Genomic DNA, 16,620 nt, shown 5'->3' with positions numbered 1-16,620 from the left:
ATGTCCAAAAATAACAATCCTCTTTATAATATCTATAATTAAGATTAAACAAAAAATGGCACTTTTCTCCAGTAGTCAGCCTCTAAAATCCAGTAAGCAGCCTTTGTGTACCCAGTACTCAGCCTTTATAAACTATTAATAACAATGAAATAAAAAAACTATTATTTGTATTAAAGTTAACGATATTATAATATTTATCATTCCTTAGGTAGGAAGCTAGAGTATAGGTAGGTACCTATACTCTTATAAGTACAATTCTCATGCCACGAAATTTGTAGGCCATAGGTGCTTAAAATTATTCTTGCAAACTAATAAACACGGTATTTATCTTCTTATTTTTTATTAATGAATCTGTTTATTTAATAGAATTCATTATTTTTAAAATCGGATTAAATGCTGGTGAAACCCGTGCAGGGGCCCGTTAGATATTGGAATATTTCTCAACAAAAGTATGTATACACTTTTGAACCTTATTTAAATGAGTTAAAGTTCATAATATTTGGCAGCGACGTACCAAGGAAGATAATGGCTGAGTACTGGATCCGTGAAACACAACATGCAAAGTTGGGAAACATCACACATTTTACACTAATTTGACGGTCAGTGTCATTGGTTTTCGCGGTTTCATTAGGTACACTGATAATACCTAGTTTGCGATGGATAGTTTTAATAGTTTATGAATTTCTTCGTTTATCTCCAGGACTGATGCTTTTTACAAGCTTAATATCTTCGTCAGCTGTTCTATTGATTTAATTATTTGGTTCTGCAGTCACAATACAGACAGAATTATTTAAAATATTGGTTGATACTCAATAGATACCTAAATAATCATAATAATACTTACGTATTTAAATAATCGACATTGTAATTCTACTTTACCATTACTGCATATGATATGATACTTTTGGGCAGCGCGATTAAATACGTTATTGTATCATGTAAAACTAGCTTAAAAATGTCAATCGATCCCTCAAAAATCGTAGCAGATCCGTGCCAAACACGTGTACTCGTCTCTATTGTACTCATTCATGACAATCCCAATTCCAATAGTAGCAAGAACCCGCTATCTGGCCTGATTGTTGTGAAATCAAAGCATGGCGTGTGCTGTGCGCTCTCGGCTGCTTTTGGCCGGTCGTGCTTCAGCATCCTGAATACTCGTGGATGTTGGAGATTATCTTGATGTTTTCAAATTTTCACTCGCATTGAACAAGCGATCTTAGGTTTGAAAGGGGTTCGGCTAGGCTAGTGGTAAGAGGTTGTTGCGGGCGTTCATGGGACCACGCCCTATAGCACGGAGGCGGCAACAGAGGGGTTTTAGTGGGTAAACCATGGGTCTTATCAGCCTATATGGGAGTCCCACATAACCAAGCATCCTATGTTTGCGATTTCTACACGGGAAATAATATGAAATTCTTTGTACCCAGTTTGTACTAGTACCTATTAAAGTTTTTAGCTAAGATAACGAATATCTTTTACGGATATGATGGTAGTACTCGTATTTGTCGACATGACAGCATGATAATGATGATCCGTCTCTTTCAATCGCGTGACACTTATTTTTTCACGTGGATTTTAGCCATGACAAGTTTTATATTATTTCAGTGTGTCACTTCAAAATAAAATCGTATTACATTGTGTGGCGGCGGCTTCGTGCTTGTGACTCTTACGCAACCATTGAAATTCTAATCAATTTCTAATTTAATTAAATATCCAATCAATAAGTGGGTGCGATACGTTGTAATAAATACGTAGATAGTAGGTATTAAACGACACGATAATTATGAACACTAATATTATCTAACAACTATTCTGATAATTTGATTGATTTACATATCAGGCTCAAGGCTCGATCCGCATTTATTAAATTAAGTCTCTTCTTCTTCGCGTTGTCCCGGCATTTTTGCCACGGTTCATGGGAGCTTCGGTTCCGCTTGGCAACTAATCCCAAGAATTGGCGTTGTCACTAAGTTTTTACGAAAGCGACTGCCATCTGACCCTCCAACCCAGAGTACCCTCTGGGTTGGAAAGTCAGATGGCAGTCGCCTCAGGCAGGAAAACATCGTGAGGAAACCAGACTAATCCCAATAAGGTCTAGTTGGTAAACTTATTGGGATTAGTCCGGTTTCCTTCCTCACGATGTTTTCCTTTACTGAAAAGCGACTGGTAAATTATATCAAATTATATGTTCCGAAAAATTCATTGGAACGAGCCGAGGTTTGAACCCGCGACTTCCGGATTGAAAGTCGTTTTAGACACTGACATATCCGATCCACATCGTATCTAGACCTAATATTTGACGTATTTTAAATCGAATCAGGCCGCGTGTCTGTGTTATTTTGAGGTTTCGAATCTCGGAACTAAATCATCATGCCTATAGGTACTACACCATCATGATGCATCATGTCTAAAAATTATTATTGTGAACTGTAACAACAAATCGTTGGCTGACGATCGCAAAGCCACGGTGCGTCTAGTTTCCGGCGCGTGCGCCTACGCGCGCTGCTCATTGAGGGAAATAATGCCGTCTGCTATTACCCCAATTCCACACGCTCCTCAGCGATAAGCCACATATGACATAACGAATTTCGTGGCTAGGATAGTTGAGGTATTTCGTCCATTTCTAAAAGTACTTACGCATAAATACCAGATGTAGCAGTAGAGGTGCGTCAAACATATTAGCCGGAGCTAATTTTGCTTTCCTCGTCTTCATGAGCCGTATAGTAAAAGTAGCCGGCTGATATTAGGCAAATCGATGGGAATCGAGTTATTTGAACACTCCGCTACTGAGAAGTACCTATGTGGTTTGAAAAGTTATGAACACGATCTAATTGGATATGGATTTAAACACAAACAGGTACTGCGGTTTGCTATCATATTACATAAATCAAGACTTTGCGCTTTGCCAAAATGAACATTTCATTCATTTTTAAGTTATAACTAGCGACCCGCCCCGGCTTCGCACAGGTAGAACCTTAACAAATGATACCTAAACTCTCCTCAAGAATCACTCTATTGATAGGTTAAAACCGCATGAAAATCCGTTCAGCAGTTTTTGAGTTTATCGCGAACAGACAGGTGACGCGGTGGGGGACTGTTTTATAAGGTGTTGTAATTTATAGGTGCTGGTGCGCGAAAGTGAAATCTTTTTGTCTATCCGAATATGAAAATATGAAATTGATTTTGTTTATCCTCGTGCCATCACCATACCAAATTTTAGGTAGGGAACATTTAATCTAGTTGCATTTTTAATTGGGTTGAATTTCATTCGTTGGAAACTTTTACAAGACAAGTGAACAAAATGAATGAAAATTTCATCGAATCGGAGTGTACATCCTTGTGTATATTGGACGGCACGAGGCTGGATTTATGAGCAAAAGTAAGCATTTACAATGTTTATTTCATTCTTATTGGCAACTCAACATAAGTCGGTCCCAGACTGATCGATCTCTCTGACCGGGTACCGGGGGGGGGGGGGGGGTACCGGGTATCAAACCATCATCATCAACACAATAGATAAGCACTTGTACATCACCTTCTGTTGACTGCTGAACCAGATGCATTTGCATCACACCTGTTATGACAAACATTTCATACATCGCACTTATTGCCTGAGACAAAGAATGATTGCTTATTGACCATTCTCTATTATTATCAGTAATTTAATAATATTTACCACAGACATTCAGACCAAATATTGACCAACCACGTCTAGACTAATTAGCTGCACATTGGACTGTTGTAACTGCATTGCAATCTACCGTAAGTTTATTACTGTATTTACTTGAGTATTGGAAAGTAACAGGTGATACCTCGAAGGTAAAATGTGTTTAGAAAAATACCTAAGCTTTTAGGAATATGGCAAATTAATCATCATCAGAATTAATATTTGTAGCCTGTCGTGTCTCACTGCTGGGCTAAGACCTCTCCCAATTTTACCACTGATCTCTATCCAGTGACGTGTCTAGTCCAGTGGCCAGATAATGCAATATAGCATATCTCCTTCGCCGGCAGGGTCTGCCAGATCCCCGATTTAAGTTTTTGGACTCCCACTCCGTAGACTCCCACAGACGTGACCAGCCCAGTCCCATTTTAGCTTGGCCGACTACCAAGCTACACCAAAGATTTGAGTCTGGGAGAGCGGCGTGGTGTTCCGAAATCTATCCACCAATATGACACCTACCTAATATGCTACGCTCCATGGTTCGTTAGTAAACCTCGAGTTTGGACTTCTGAGCTTTATTCAAAGACCAAGTCCGTGCACCGTAGAACTGGGAGTATGCACATGTCTATGAGCTTTTGTTTGAGTGACATAGAAAGACCACCATTATGATCATGGTGCGTTATCCTAATTCAAAGATTCCCTGCAAGGTTCTGCTCCACTGCTGTCGTGGACGAGGTGATTGGACGATCTTATGACGACCGCAGAAAACCGTTTTATGAGCAAAATTTGACATCCAGATCGAAATTGTGCGCTTATTAGCCAATTACGAATTTAAATAGGTAGAACTTAAGTAACAATTATAAACAACAAGCAGTATTGCTGTCTAAAAAAACAAATATAACTATCCTTGATATTTACAATATCAATACATTTAATTATAATAAGAACTTCAGGGCTCCAGTATTCTTCATATTTAGGAGCAGGACATACATACAAATTCTGTCTTTCATTCACCACCTCGACCCCCCCCCCCCTGTCAGCATCCCATATCCCATTGATATTGTGTTGATCGTTTATTCATCTAGTTACGACATGTTAGATTGTGTTCTAATTTCACTTCACTTCTATTACTTATATTTATCAATGTGCGAAACAGCAAACTTTACACCATTTTATTAGGTAATTGGGCAAATAATTACTTCTATTATAATGCAAATAAACTTACTTAACCATGTAACAATAGACCTTCTTATATTACTCATTTCAATATCAAGTATTTGATTAAATGCTATTGAAAGTGGCGCCCACACTTCGCAATTGCTCCGCGTAGCCATCGTTTAACTGTCGACTGATCGTAGACTTTATTTACAAGAGAATAAGGTCCATCAGTAGTGAGTAGAGTGTTGCTAAATAGGTACTCTATCAATGGTGACCTTAACTTTGTTGTTGCAAGTGCGAACTTGAATAGATTCGGTGATAATGACACAGATCTCAGTGAGAGGTGCGCACGTGTATCAAACAAACCATCTAACGCAGTGGCTCCAGTGACCGACAGGGAACCTTTTTACCCAAGAACAAAATGTCAGGAAGCCAATTTCTGAACCCCCATGTATTAATGAGGCAATCGGTCCCCTACTTACTTACTTACTTTTGAATAAGAAATATAGAAGTGTCGGCTACTGGGTTATTATAACCGACAAAATCGAAGTTCGTCAATTGCGGGCCATTTTTCTCTGTCACTAATTACGTATTACTGAAAGTAAAAGAGGAAGAACCCCACAATTTGCGAATTTCGGTTTTCTCGGTAGGTCCCCTAGTTCCGTGTCGGTCACGGGGGCCTAACCATGATGATATTCGTTATTAGAAAACGCCAAATGAAACTAAAATAATGTATGTAAATAGTCACGTGACTGTTCGTAGGATCTGTCAGTCCGATACGTTTTTCTGTTCGTTTGGCGTCTGTCGATGTGCATTCTCCTTGGCTAGGCCCCCAAAATTCAAAATTCTAAAAATGTCTCTGCAAGTAGGCCTCAAGGGCTCTTTTACAAGTCAAAAATTGCAAGCCCCAAAGCCCCAAGCAGCAATTGTCACCCAGAGCCCATCTAAACACAGAACTATTTTTTCTTCTGTCCTATCTGGAATAGAGTATAATTGGCTAATAAGACAAAACTGTGATCTCGTGACACGCCGGTTTCGAACACAAAAAATGATTCATCTAATCGTGTTTGACCCTTTACGACTACTAAGACAGACCGAAAAAAAAGGAGCGTACAGATTTTTAAAGGGTCGGCAACGCGCATGTAACACCTCTGGAGTTGCAGCCATAGGCTGCGGTGACTGCTTACCATCAGGCGGGCCGTATGCATGTTTGCTACCGTCGTGGTATAAAAAAAGACCGGCCGTCATAAGAGATATTATGTCTCTAAATGTAGAATAATTACACGGATGATAGCATACATTGAAAATAATATCCCAACAAAAACACTTTCATGTAAAATGTTGCCAAGACGAAACCATAAGGCTCGCATTGTCAAAAAGTTATCAGATCGCTTGTAGAGCCAAGCTTCTAACTCTTCAAGCCCTCACTTCACAAACTCTTACCGAATATATTCTTAGACGGATCGCCACTAGTTTTGTTAGGTACAGCCCGTATATTATGTAAATAATAAAGTGTATCAAATATTTTGGGTGCATTGTTTCATCCGCTACTTGTGATGCTGACTGTACGTCGTACGTAAATATGGGGTAAATGGGGAAATGTCACTAACCAATCTATTTGTGCCCCCACCATTATTGCTCCACCAACAAACGACAATGCCAAGTGTCTCCGACAGGATTACAAGTTGCACCTGCGTGTCGCGGCACGTCACGCCTCTCACCGGCATGTGTGTCATTACCATCGCAAGTTCACCTCCAGGTCTACTCAATCGATAACAATACCATGAGACGGCTTAGATGGTGACATTCTTTGCGAGAATTGCATCATCAAGAAGAGAGAGAGTTAAAATTGGCTTAAATCTGTCACCCTCCCCGAGCGATGTTTTGGTATTCGTTCACGTTGTATCGAAATCGAATTCAGGTAAATCCGAATGTCAAAAACCGTTGGATTATTTCGAAAATGGACTCCTATAATTATGGAATTTTGGGTGATATCCGACATACGAAATTACCCGAACAAACCTAACAACTGAAAAGGTTTAGAGTTTACATTCTAGTATAACTTTTAAAAAAACCGGTCAAGTGCGAGTCGGACTCGCGCACCGACGGTTCCGTACAAACCTGTAGGTATATAAGTAAAAGTTCACCCATCACGACAATCGAGTCATATCAATTAAGTATTAAAAATATTTTTATTACATGATGTAACTAAAAATTTATTTAAAAATTTATTTAATTTTTCCTTTATCTGTGCTATAAGACGTTGCTTCGTACCAAATTTCCAGATTCTGAGTTCACGGGAAGTAGGAAGGTTTTGATTCCCTTGCGAGTGTCGAAAATTTGCGGCATAAACGGCTGTATCTTTTGATTGCGTTGGCTTAGAAGTTTGATTTTTTCACAGCTCCAAGAGATAGTAGACCAGAGTATTTGATATAAATTCCAGCTTGATACCTCCATGCGTTCCTGAGAAAAAGGATCTGGACAGACACACAGACGGACGAACGAACAACAAAGTGATCCTATAAGGGTTCTGTTTTTTCCTTTCGAGGCACGGAACCCTAAAAAGGGTGCCTATATTCTAATCTAAGTCTGTGTACGACTACATTGGGACTACATTGTGCTCCATTGCTCGATTGATTCGCTGCACAGATTGTCAACGAAGACGTTATCGCATGGACGTAGCGTAGGTACTTTTCGCAGTTTTTTTCCGTGAAACTCGTTTGACTAGTTCAGTGGTTTAGTCACAGACTACGTTGAATAGACACCGCTGTGTGAAGCGTTAACGAAGGTCTAATGTCTCTATACGCAATGAAGCGTAGTAAGTAGATGATATATTATTATACGGTTTTTTTTTTTTTAATTTATTTAGAACTCAAACAGTCACATATACAAATGGAACAACAAAGAACTTCGCAGAGATAAGCATAAGGGTATAATTTTAACTAATGTGATCATAATGTCACCATAAATATGCCTGTTTTTTTTTTAAATAGTAAAGAAAAATATTTATTGACAATAACAATATACATAATGGATATATAATATACAGATGATTACTATAACTAGCTTATATCTAAAATAGGCCCTTGAGGAATTGTATCAAGGATGTTGGCGGCATTTCCTCGTTGTATCGCAATACTGATACGTTGTGCGAGGAAGCCGCCAGCTCTTCGGTCACCAGTTACGTCAACCAGACGTTTCGCGATTTCTCCAAAAAATGTTTGCCTGATTTAGTACTTGAATGTATAAAGAGCAGTATGTATGCAAGAAAGTATAACGAGTTTGCATTTATTGACTAGCACGCTATTATAACGCGGATCATAGGTAATACTTTTTTCAATTTTTTTTATACTACGTCGGTGGCAAACAATCATACGGCCCGCCTGATGGTAAGCAGTCTCCTTAGCCTATGGACGCCTGTAACTCCAGAGGAATACGACTTCTGCGTAATACACCAATTTTAACAGGTTCGTGTAGCTTGTTTTCATTCATTTTTGACGGTAAATACGCTTTCCGCTTATGTCGCGTTTTGGTATGGTATTTCAGAATATTTTAAGCGGTACATATTTATTGTAGGTACTGCGTCTAGTAAGTGATCCGTGAGTGTAGTGGACTCGTCACGTGCTGGCTGCGCACGTGCTGCGGCTGCGCCCGCGCACAGGGAGATCGTACGATTATCGAGTAAAACGGCCCGATTTGAAGAATGATTAAGACACGTTTAAGATCTTTAAAAGATCGATAACTAAATGATATGTCAAAATTGACGTTTATTTCGATTCCGCTGTGATCCCAATAAGATCTATCAACGATATTTCTAACGTCAAAGAGACATTGGTTGCCCGAATCGAGCTGTTTCTGTCAATTATACGACATAAAACAATATCTAAAGCAGAACTTATCGTTATCGTATCTCATTCTTCGAATCGGGCCGTGAGTATTGTGTAGTAACTCGACACGTACTCGCGCGGGCTTATGAGGTTATAACAATGAATATTTGGGGAAAAAAAGCTGCTAGAAAATGCCCTATATGGCATCTAGTCCTTTTAGATTTGCAGTAACGCTTTCTATTGTTGTTATATATTTTTTTCACTGTTTACCATTTTCTTTTTCATTATTTGTATTGGTATACGGCATCCGATATTGGATCGGACAGTGTGAAAACGTTCTAATGCGTATCCGCACCAGTGTTGCTAGGTGAGCGGAAGAGAATTATCGTATTTGAGTCTCAAAATTATCGTTCAGTTAAAAAAACGTACGCCTATTAAAAACACACATCTGTAATAATTCTTACAAAATAAGCTTTCATGTCCAATATATAATAATAAAACGCAATTTTTATTTAAATTGCGCAAAATTATAAAAGTCAGTTTTATATTTGTGTATTTTTGTGATAGACCCAAACGATTTACTAAGGAACATTTCGTAATTATTTATTTAAACCAAGGAGCCGAACACCCAAAAGGTGCTAATTGTAGCCTTTTTCTGAGGGAAAGTTTAATGTTTTGCTTCAAATACGAGACTTTTTGGGTGGCATCGTCCACGTACTGTAATTATCGTAGTTTTGCGTACGATAATGCTCTTTGGAATGTACCGATAATTATTGTACGTCTGGCAACATTGATCGGTGCATGAGCGAGACACATAATATACTAGACAGCGTTATTTATCTAAATGAAAACCGCTTTAGCTACTATTATACTGTGGCTTTAGCTCCGCAAACGCGCGCACACGGCCACAGTCCCATCTCGTGTGGCCTACACGTTAATCGTTGATAGTCTTACAAATCGAATAAGGGTCTGCAACAATATTTTTTGATAAAGTGAATATTTTCGGAAATAAACGCTCAGAAAGAAAAAAGCGGCCAAGTGCGAGTCGGACTCGCCCATGAAGGGTTCCGTACCGTTTATGACGTATTAAAAAAACTACTTACTAGATCTGGTTCAAACCAATTTTCGTTGGAAGTTTGCATGGTAATATATATCATATATTTTTTTAGATTTTTCATTCCGTTATTTTAGAAGTTACAGGGGGGGGGGGGACACTTTTTTCACTTTGGAAGTGTCTCTCGTGCAAACTATTCAGTTTAGAAAAAAGTGATATTAGAAACCTCAATATCATTTTTAAAGACCTATCCATAGATACCCCACACGTATGGGTTTGATGAAAAAAGATTTTTTGAGTTTCAGTTCTAAGTATGGGGAACCCCCAAAATTTATTGTTTTTTTTTTTCTATTTTTGTGTAAACATCATAATGCGGTTCATAGAATACATCTACTTACCAAGTTTGAACAGTATAGCTCTTATAGTTTCGGAAAAAAGTGGCTGTGACATAATCGGACAGACAGACGGACATGACGAATCTATAAGGGTTCCGTTTTTTGCCATTTGGCTACGGAACCCTAAAAATTAACCGTGGGTCCAAAAAATTTGAAAAAATCGTAAAACTAAAGCTTGATAAATACTGTCACTGAAAAACAGCGAATATGGTCGGTTGAGCCGTTTTTGAGTTATTGCAATCATTTTTTTTGTAAAAACACGTACAAAGTACAAAGCGCTGCGAGGGTACTCCCTTATGCTTTTTTATGTAGGTACATGATACTTACTAATAGCCCCCGTTTACCCTATTCTGACAGAATTGTAACTTACGGAACCCTACACTGAGCATGGCCCGATATGCTCTTGGCCGATTTTCTTAATCGAGATTGAGCCTCAATAATTAAAAAAAACTGAAAGGATAAACTGCATCCTTAGAGCTGGCGACTCAACTTTTGATTCTTTTAACTTTACGATGTCTACAGGAAAGACACGAGCGATTTGGGCATACTATAAAATGTGTATTTTTGTGTCTGTTAATCAAATGATACAGTCACGTCAGAAAATATCGATACGAACAAAGTATCTATAATATGTATACACGACCTTATTGCCCATATATTAAGGTTCTATATACATAATTTTGGCACTTTGCCCGTATCTATATTTTTAGACCTGATTGTACCTAAATACGTGCTTCTGTTCTTATCTCGACGCATGATTGAGGCACGCCACTTATACAATAATGCCCATAATGCCCACAATCCGCAGTCTTATGTTCAATCGTAAATATGCAATACCATAGACGTAATTCTTGTAACGACCTTTCTTATAAACCCGCTTATACACGTGCGAAACTAATTCGTATTGACTACGAGGATTCATTTAAAAAACAGTTCATTTTAATATTAAATAGATATTTACTTAGTATGTTACTTAGTGTGTCAATTGAAAAACAAAATGCTAATTTGACTGTGACAGCTGTATAAGGTTGTCATTTTTTTTAATACTTAACACTTTTACAATCATCTCTTTGAAACTAAGATCACCCATGATAGCCTAATTCGCTGGCCATTGTATTCCAGCTTAAAAGGATTATCGGAAATAATTAAATGCGCGTTTAATGGCTCGGAGAAATCGCACACGCACGCGCTAGACCGCAGTCGCGCGCCGGTCTGCGCGCGCGCACACACATATCACGCGCATCGATATCGTCGCGAAAATCGAAAAAAAATAACTGCGCGAAAATCTTGTTCACGTTTTAAAAAGTAACTGCTGAAATTTATAAGAGTTGCTAATTTAAGTAGGTACTTATCGGGTACAAAAATTGTTACAAATGCAAAGATCCTTATGTTAAGTTTTTCAGTATGAAAATATTGATTATCAAACTTTATTTTAAAGTATAACCTCTAAAATCCGAAAGCACATCCATTACGAAAATACAAAAAAGACACTTGTACATAGATTAAAGACATACGTGATTTTATCTATATTTAAAAACTAAACTAATATAAAATTCATGTTGATATTTAATTCAGACCAAAAGTAAGCTTAATTGGGACATAAATCATGGTACACCGAGCTTATGTACTAGACTGCCTGGAGACCTCGAGCTAGACCTTACATCCATATACAAGCCGTTAATAACTGCATTCTAACATCGGTCAAGACCAGCAACTTGCAAAGTAGGGCATTTGAGAAACATAACAGACGACTCTCGAGCTTATGAAGTATATTCAATAAAGTGTTAACACATCTACATTAAAACGTAAAGTGATCTATGACAATTAGATATAAAACTTTGCCTCAAATAGGTAGTTCCAGTTAATCCTAAGGGAGCTTTAAATATTTTAAACCGTGTACAACGCACGTGGAAAAGAAGTTACGAACTTCAATCAAGCACTAGAAAAAAGTTAATAAGTTGCAATAATGGCGGAGAAGGCACCAGGAGTGGACTGCGACCACCTGATGAAGGAGTTGGGGCAGTTCCGGCGGTTCCACATCCTCAATTACATCCTGATGGCGCTGGTGAGCTACACGGCTGCTCATTACGCCATCAACTACGTGTTCCTGGCTGCGGATGTGCCCTACAGGTATATATAGTTCACCTCACTGTCTTGGATTCGAGGTCACACAAGAAAGCACGAGGCTTATGATATAAGCGGCAAACTACCAGGTGCAGCGCCTGATTGTAAGCATTACCGTTGCCCATGGACACCTGCAACACCAGGTTACACGTTCCCGGGCTACATGGGAGCACGCTCTCTTCTTGAAGGTCGTATTGGTCCGGAATTACCGCGGGCGAAAGTGGAAAGGTAGCCTTAGACTGTCTAACGTCTGTCGATATAATTCAGGGACAGAATGCTAGAGCTTTACTAAATATTACTTATTCTTAGTTTCAGTCAGTATTTATGTAATTTCCTCGTTGCGATGTGATTTCGAAGGGTAGGACAACGTTCAAGACTTTAGTGGTCAAGGAGCCTCCCTGGCATTATGCGTTTGCAAAAGTTGCTTTGGCCGCGACCTTTGCTCGTTCCCATTATGTTCTTTACTTCAAATATTTATAATAACGAAGAATTAATAAGTGGCCGTCACTTGTGTCATGAGAGAGATGTCGGAATAGCATCTTATGAAATGGAATAGGGTTAGGAGTAGGACCAAGCTGCGCGGATTTTGCAATAACTATTTGTGGTAGTATCATGACAATCATCAAATTTCTATAAAAATATAAGTTTATAATCAACTCCTTGGGCAAATTTACTCTTTGGACGGTTTGACCTTTGGACGTGTTGACTCCTTAGACATATTGACTCCTTGGACGTTTTGACCCTTGGACATATTGACTCCTTGGACATTTTGACCTTTGGACATAGTGCCCTGGAAGGCATAATTTCACTTTCACTCTGGTCTGTCAAATCCGGCGCAAAGTTAGGTTATACGAACGAACTTTAGCAATGCTATTTATGCTGTACACATTTTCCAATGACTATTGGCCAGTTAAGTGTGTTATAACGTTTAATGTTGTAATTGATAGTTGTCTACATATAATTACTTGATGGTCATCATCAGTCAAACGTTACGTTACTAGGGTACCATGCCAGCCATGCGTAAAAAATACGTTTTTGTTAAATAGATTCGTCGAAGATATGAACATTAAGCTCTACTTTGTCTGAGTAAGGAAACTGTTTTACATATTTATAGCTTTAGATTAGAAAAAACAGGTTACAAAAGTACCTACCATTCGAAAACTTTAGTCTGGTGAAAGTGGCAAACAAATTCGTTAGAAGAAAAGGCAACAACTTTAAAAAATTAAAACATGCAGGCGAGTCGAGTATAGATCGTGTCATTCACGAAGACGCGTGCCTGAACTCGTATTGTCAAATTGTCATGTTACTCATGTTATTAAAGGTTATATTTGACAAATCTGCGCATCATCGTAGGTCTAAAATTCCACACCTTTTTTGTTAATTTATTTGCCAGCCTATTTCATTCATACGGTTCGTCCTAAGAGAGCTGTTACGTCACAAGTGAGACTTTCCCACCAGTCACGTGTTGCGAAGAAAGCCAAGTTAACGGACGACGGCAACGAACTGGAATAACTAGGTACTTATTGAAGTTTGACTAGGGCTCAAAAATGACCCCATGGAAATTGTGCCGCGAGCGACTCAATTGTGATGATATTTTTTATGATATAGGAGGCAAACGAGCAGACGGATCACCTGATGGTAAGCAATTACCGCCGCCCATTGACACCCGCAACACCAGAGGGGCTGTGAGTGCGTTACCGGCCTTTAAGATGGGAGTACGCTCTTTTCTTGAAGGTTTGAAGGTCGTATCCAATCAAAACTGTTATTGACCGTATTGAGTTTAAGACTCTTCTCCGAGACCACTGGGACGACGCCGTCCTCGAAACGTCGGAGGTACATTTAAAACTCAATACGCCATTAAGTCCCGATTCTATAATTCAACAATGTGTAAAAAGCGTGAAAGTTTAAATCAGTGTTTTATTGACCAATCACAACTTACTTTCAGTAGCGAGAAGTGGTGTATAATATTCAAAATAACTATAACCAGTGTTGTGCCGTTGAATCGTTTTCAACAGTTATTCGATCAATTGCCATGGCATTAAGATCTTATTCTACGAATTAACTATAAGTTAATACATGCAGTGTTTAGATAAAATATTGAGAAACTGATTTTCGCACTAAGCTATCATCTCACGCGATATTGTCTCTCCTTCAGTAAACATTATAGTTTACACAATATTTTCCTACAGCTCTGCATGGAATATTTATATCGTCTCATGTGTGCCATGTAAATGTACTTAGCAAAGGACGCAGACCTGTGATTTCTTCGAATCATTAAATTATTCACGTTTATTCTATTGTAAGTTTAACAAAGAGATCGTGATTATCGTTTTATGATATGTCATCTCATCTATGTACTTGTGTTTGTATGCACAGATACTTGAGGTAAGTACAGATAATGGGGTCAATTAGGCACTTGACGTCATGGCTGCTACTTTAATTACTTAGATACCGTTTCTTGGAGAAAAATGTGTTGTTGATATTGAGGTACATATCTGGGTTACCTAGACCTAGGTTATTGTAGGTATTACTAGTTAATTATTTAAAGTAAAGGATAGTACATAAAACAATACAAATAATACAATGCGTAGGTACCAAACTATCTACTACAAACCTTGATACTTGTATTCTACTAGCATTAAAACCATCACTTAAATGAAAATACTAAGATATTTTGAAAGTTAGAATAACGTTAGGATATTTTGCACATAGTAACAATATTGCAACCAAAATGCGTTTAGCATTGAGTCACAATGTTGCGATGTGTTTGAAAAATACTGCTTTTAAATCTCTGAAACCAGACTGGCGTGGCCTATAAGGCCGTACATTTTAGTCTCAATACGATCTGGTATTCATCATTAAAATCCTTCGGGCTCCTCTTAAGCGAGGTGGGCATATCTCGCATGCATTTTGAATTTACAGTTATTTTCTCCATACATTTTGCGGTATCCTTAGCAATGCAGCAGCGGTCTGCGTCCGTCGGCATAATGTATTCAGCACGAGACGCCGGAAGCGGACGGTTAGCGATTCAAGTGAGCAGTTAGCGGGAAATTATAAAAGGTTTAATTGTACAGATCTTTTTGTTGTCATAGTGGGGGCGGTAGCAGCAGTGTAGTGTGTGCCTTGCTATTTTGCCTTAGGCGACACCGTTTGGTCACCCATTGTCATGGGCGTTGCTTACCTGTAAGCTTGACATATGATAAAATTGAGTATCCTGACAAAAGTACATCACCCAAAAATTCTAACATTATTTGGACGATGATATATCTCTTATACCAAAACGTTTTGTGGGCCATTAGCTCCTTAACTTGCCACAATACTCTGTAGCTAGTAGCTTCCCTTTCTTCTGTCCAACCCCGAACTTTTAGCTATCTTCAAGTGGTTGGCTGAGGTTTCTAAAAACCCTAACATTCGCCAAGTCCCCCTGCAATCCTGTCTAGGGATTAAAAATCCTGATAAATCAGGGGAAATCCTGATGTATGACAACTCTTACCACCACCATGTGTCTAATAGGGAATTGAATCATCTGAATTTGATCTAAGGAATAATCGTGTATGTTTTAAATCAATCTAAAGTGCCCCCGAACGACCACGGAATGTAAATAGCGTACATTTCCCATTATAATTAAACATATTGATCATGCTTAACAATGAGTTTTTGGGAACTTATGTACGAAATATCATTTGATATTTGCCAGTCGCTTTTCGGTGAAGGAAAACATCGTGAGGAAACCGGACTAATCCCAACAAAACAAGGCCTAGTTTACCCTCTGGGTTCGAAGGTCAGATGGCAGTCGCTTTCGTAAAAACTAGTGCCTACGCCAAATCTTGGGATTAGTTGTCAAGCGGACCCCAGGCTCCCATGAGCCGTGGCAAAATGCCGGGACAACGGGAGGAAGAAGAAGAAGAAGAAGATATTGATCATGCTTAAAATATATGTTGTTCGGATTATGTAAAAAACCTACGTTAAACTTTAAAATCTTGTATTGATGTACACGATCGGAAGTGTAAATCGTATATGGAATCCTGCAACGTAGGTCACTTCCGATGACATCAGTACGCATTTACATATATTCAAACGAAAAATTAGAAAAACGAAAATACGAAATAAAAATAGCATTTGAAAAACCCAGAACGTTTGGCAAATCCTCGTCAAGGTTTACCATCTTCAGACTTGGAGGATTTAACAACCGGAGTCGCCTTTAAGAGTTTACCCCTCTGTCGATACCTTAGCCAATGGTCATATGTATTCTATGGACTAACGTTTATCTGACATGGCTATTTGTTCGTTACGTACAAGTAGCCATACATTTGACGTGCCCCTCCCCCGCAAAAATCGGCAGACTGTTTTGTACAGAAAAATACAGACAAGGAGCCTCCAGTTGTTACATCCTCCGCGTCT

General features: G+C 38.7%; 1 protein-coding gene across 3 annotated transcripts in view; it reads left to right on the top strand.

Annotated features, from left to right (window-relative positions):
* LOC133523085 (organic cation transporter protein-like) overlaps window positions 1–16,620 on the top strand; it is a 28,898-nt gene that overhangs the window by 1,066 nt on the left and 11,212 nt on the right. Inside the window, exon 1 of one of the 3 annotated variants that reach the window (XM_061858591.1) lies at window positions 11,283–12,225. The exons of 1 other annotated variant lie outside the window; for it this stretch is intronic. In XM_061858591.1, coding sequence (XP_061714575.1) covers window positions 12,062–12,225 — 164 coding nt within the window. In that variant the 5' untranslated portion in view covers window positions 11,283–12,061. Of the gene's footprint in view, window positions 1–11,282; window positions 12,226–16,620 lie in introns of those variants that run through there. One more of the 3 variants, XM_061858594.1, reaches the window with a different exon arrangement.

This window comes from Cydia pomonella, chromosome 11 (genome assembly GCF_033807575.1).
Source record: "Cydia pomonella isolate Wapato2018A chromosome 11, ilCydPomo1, whole genome shotgun sequence".
In the NCBI taxonomy this organism is placed as follows: domain Eukaryota; kingdom Metazoa; phylum Arthropoda; class Insecta; order Lepidoptera; family Tortricidae; genus Cydia; species Cydia pomonella.
The sequence above is the reverse complement of the archived record's forward strand: the minus strand, read 5'-3'. Positions and strand labels throughout refer to the sequence as shown.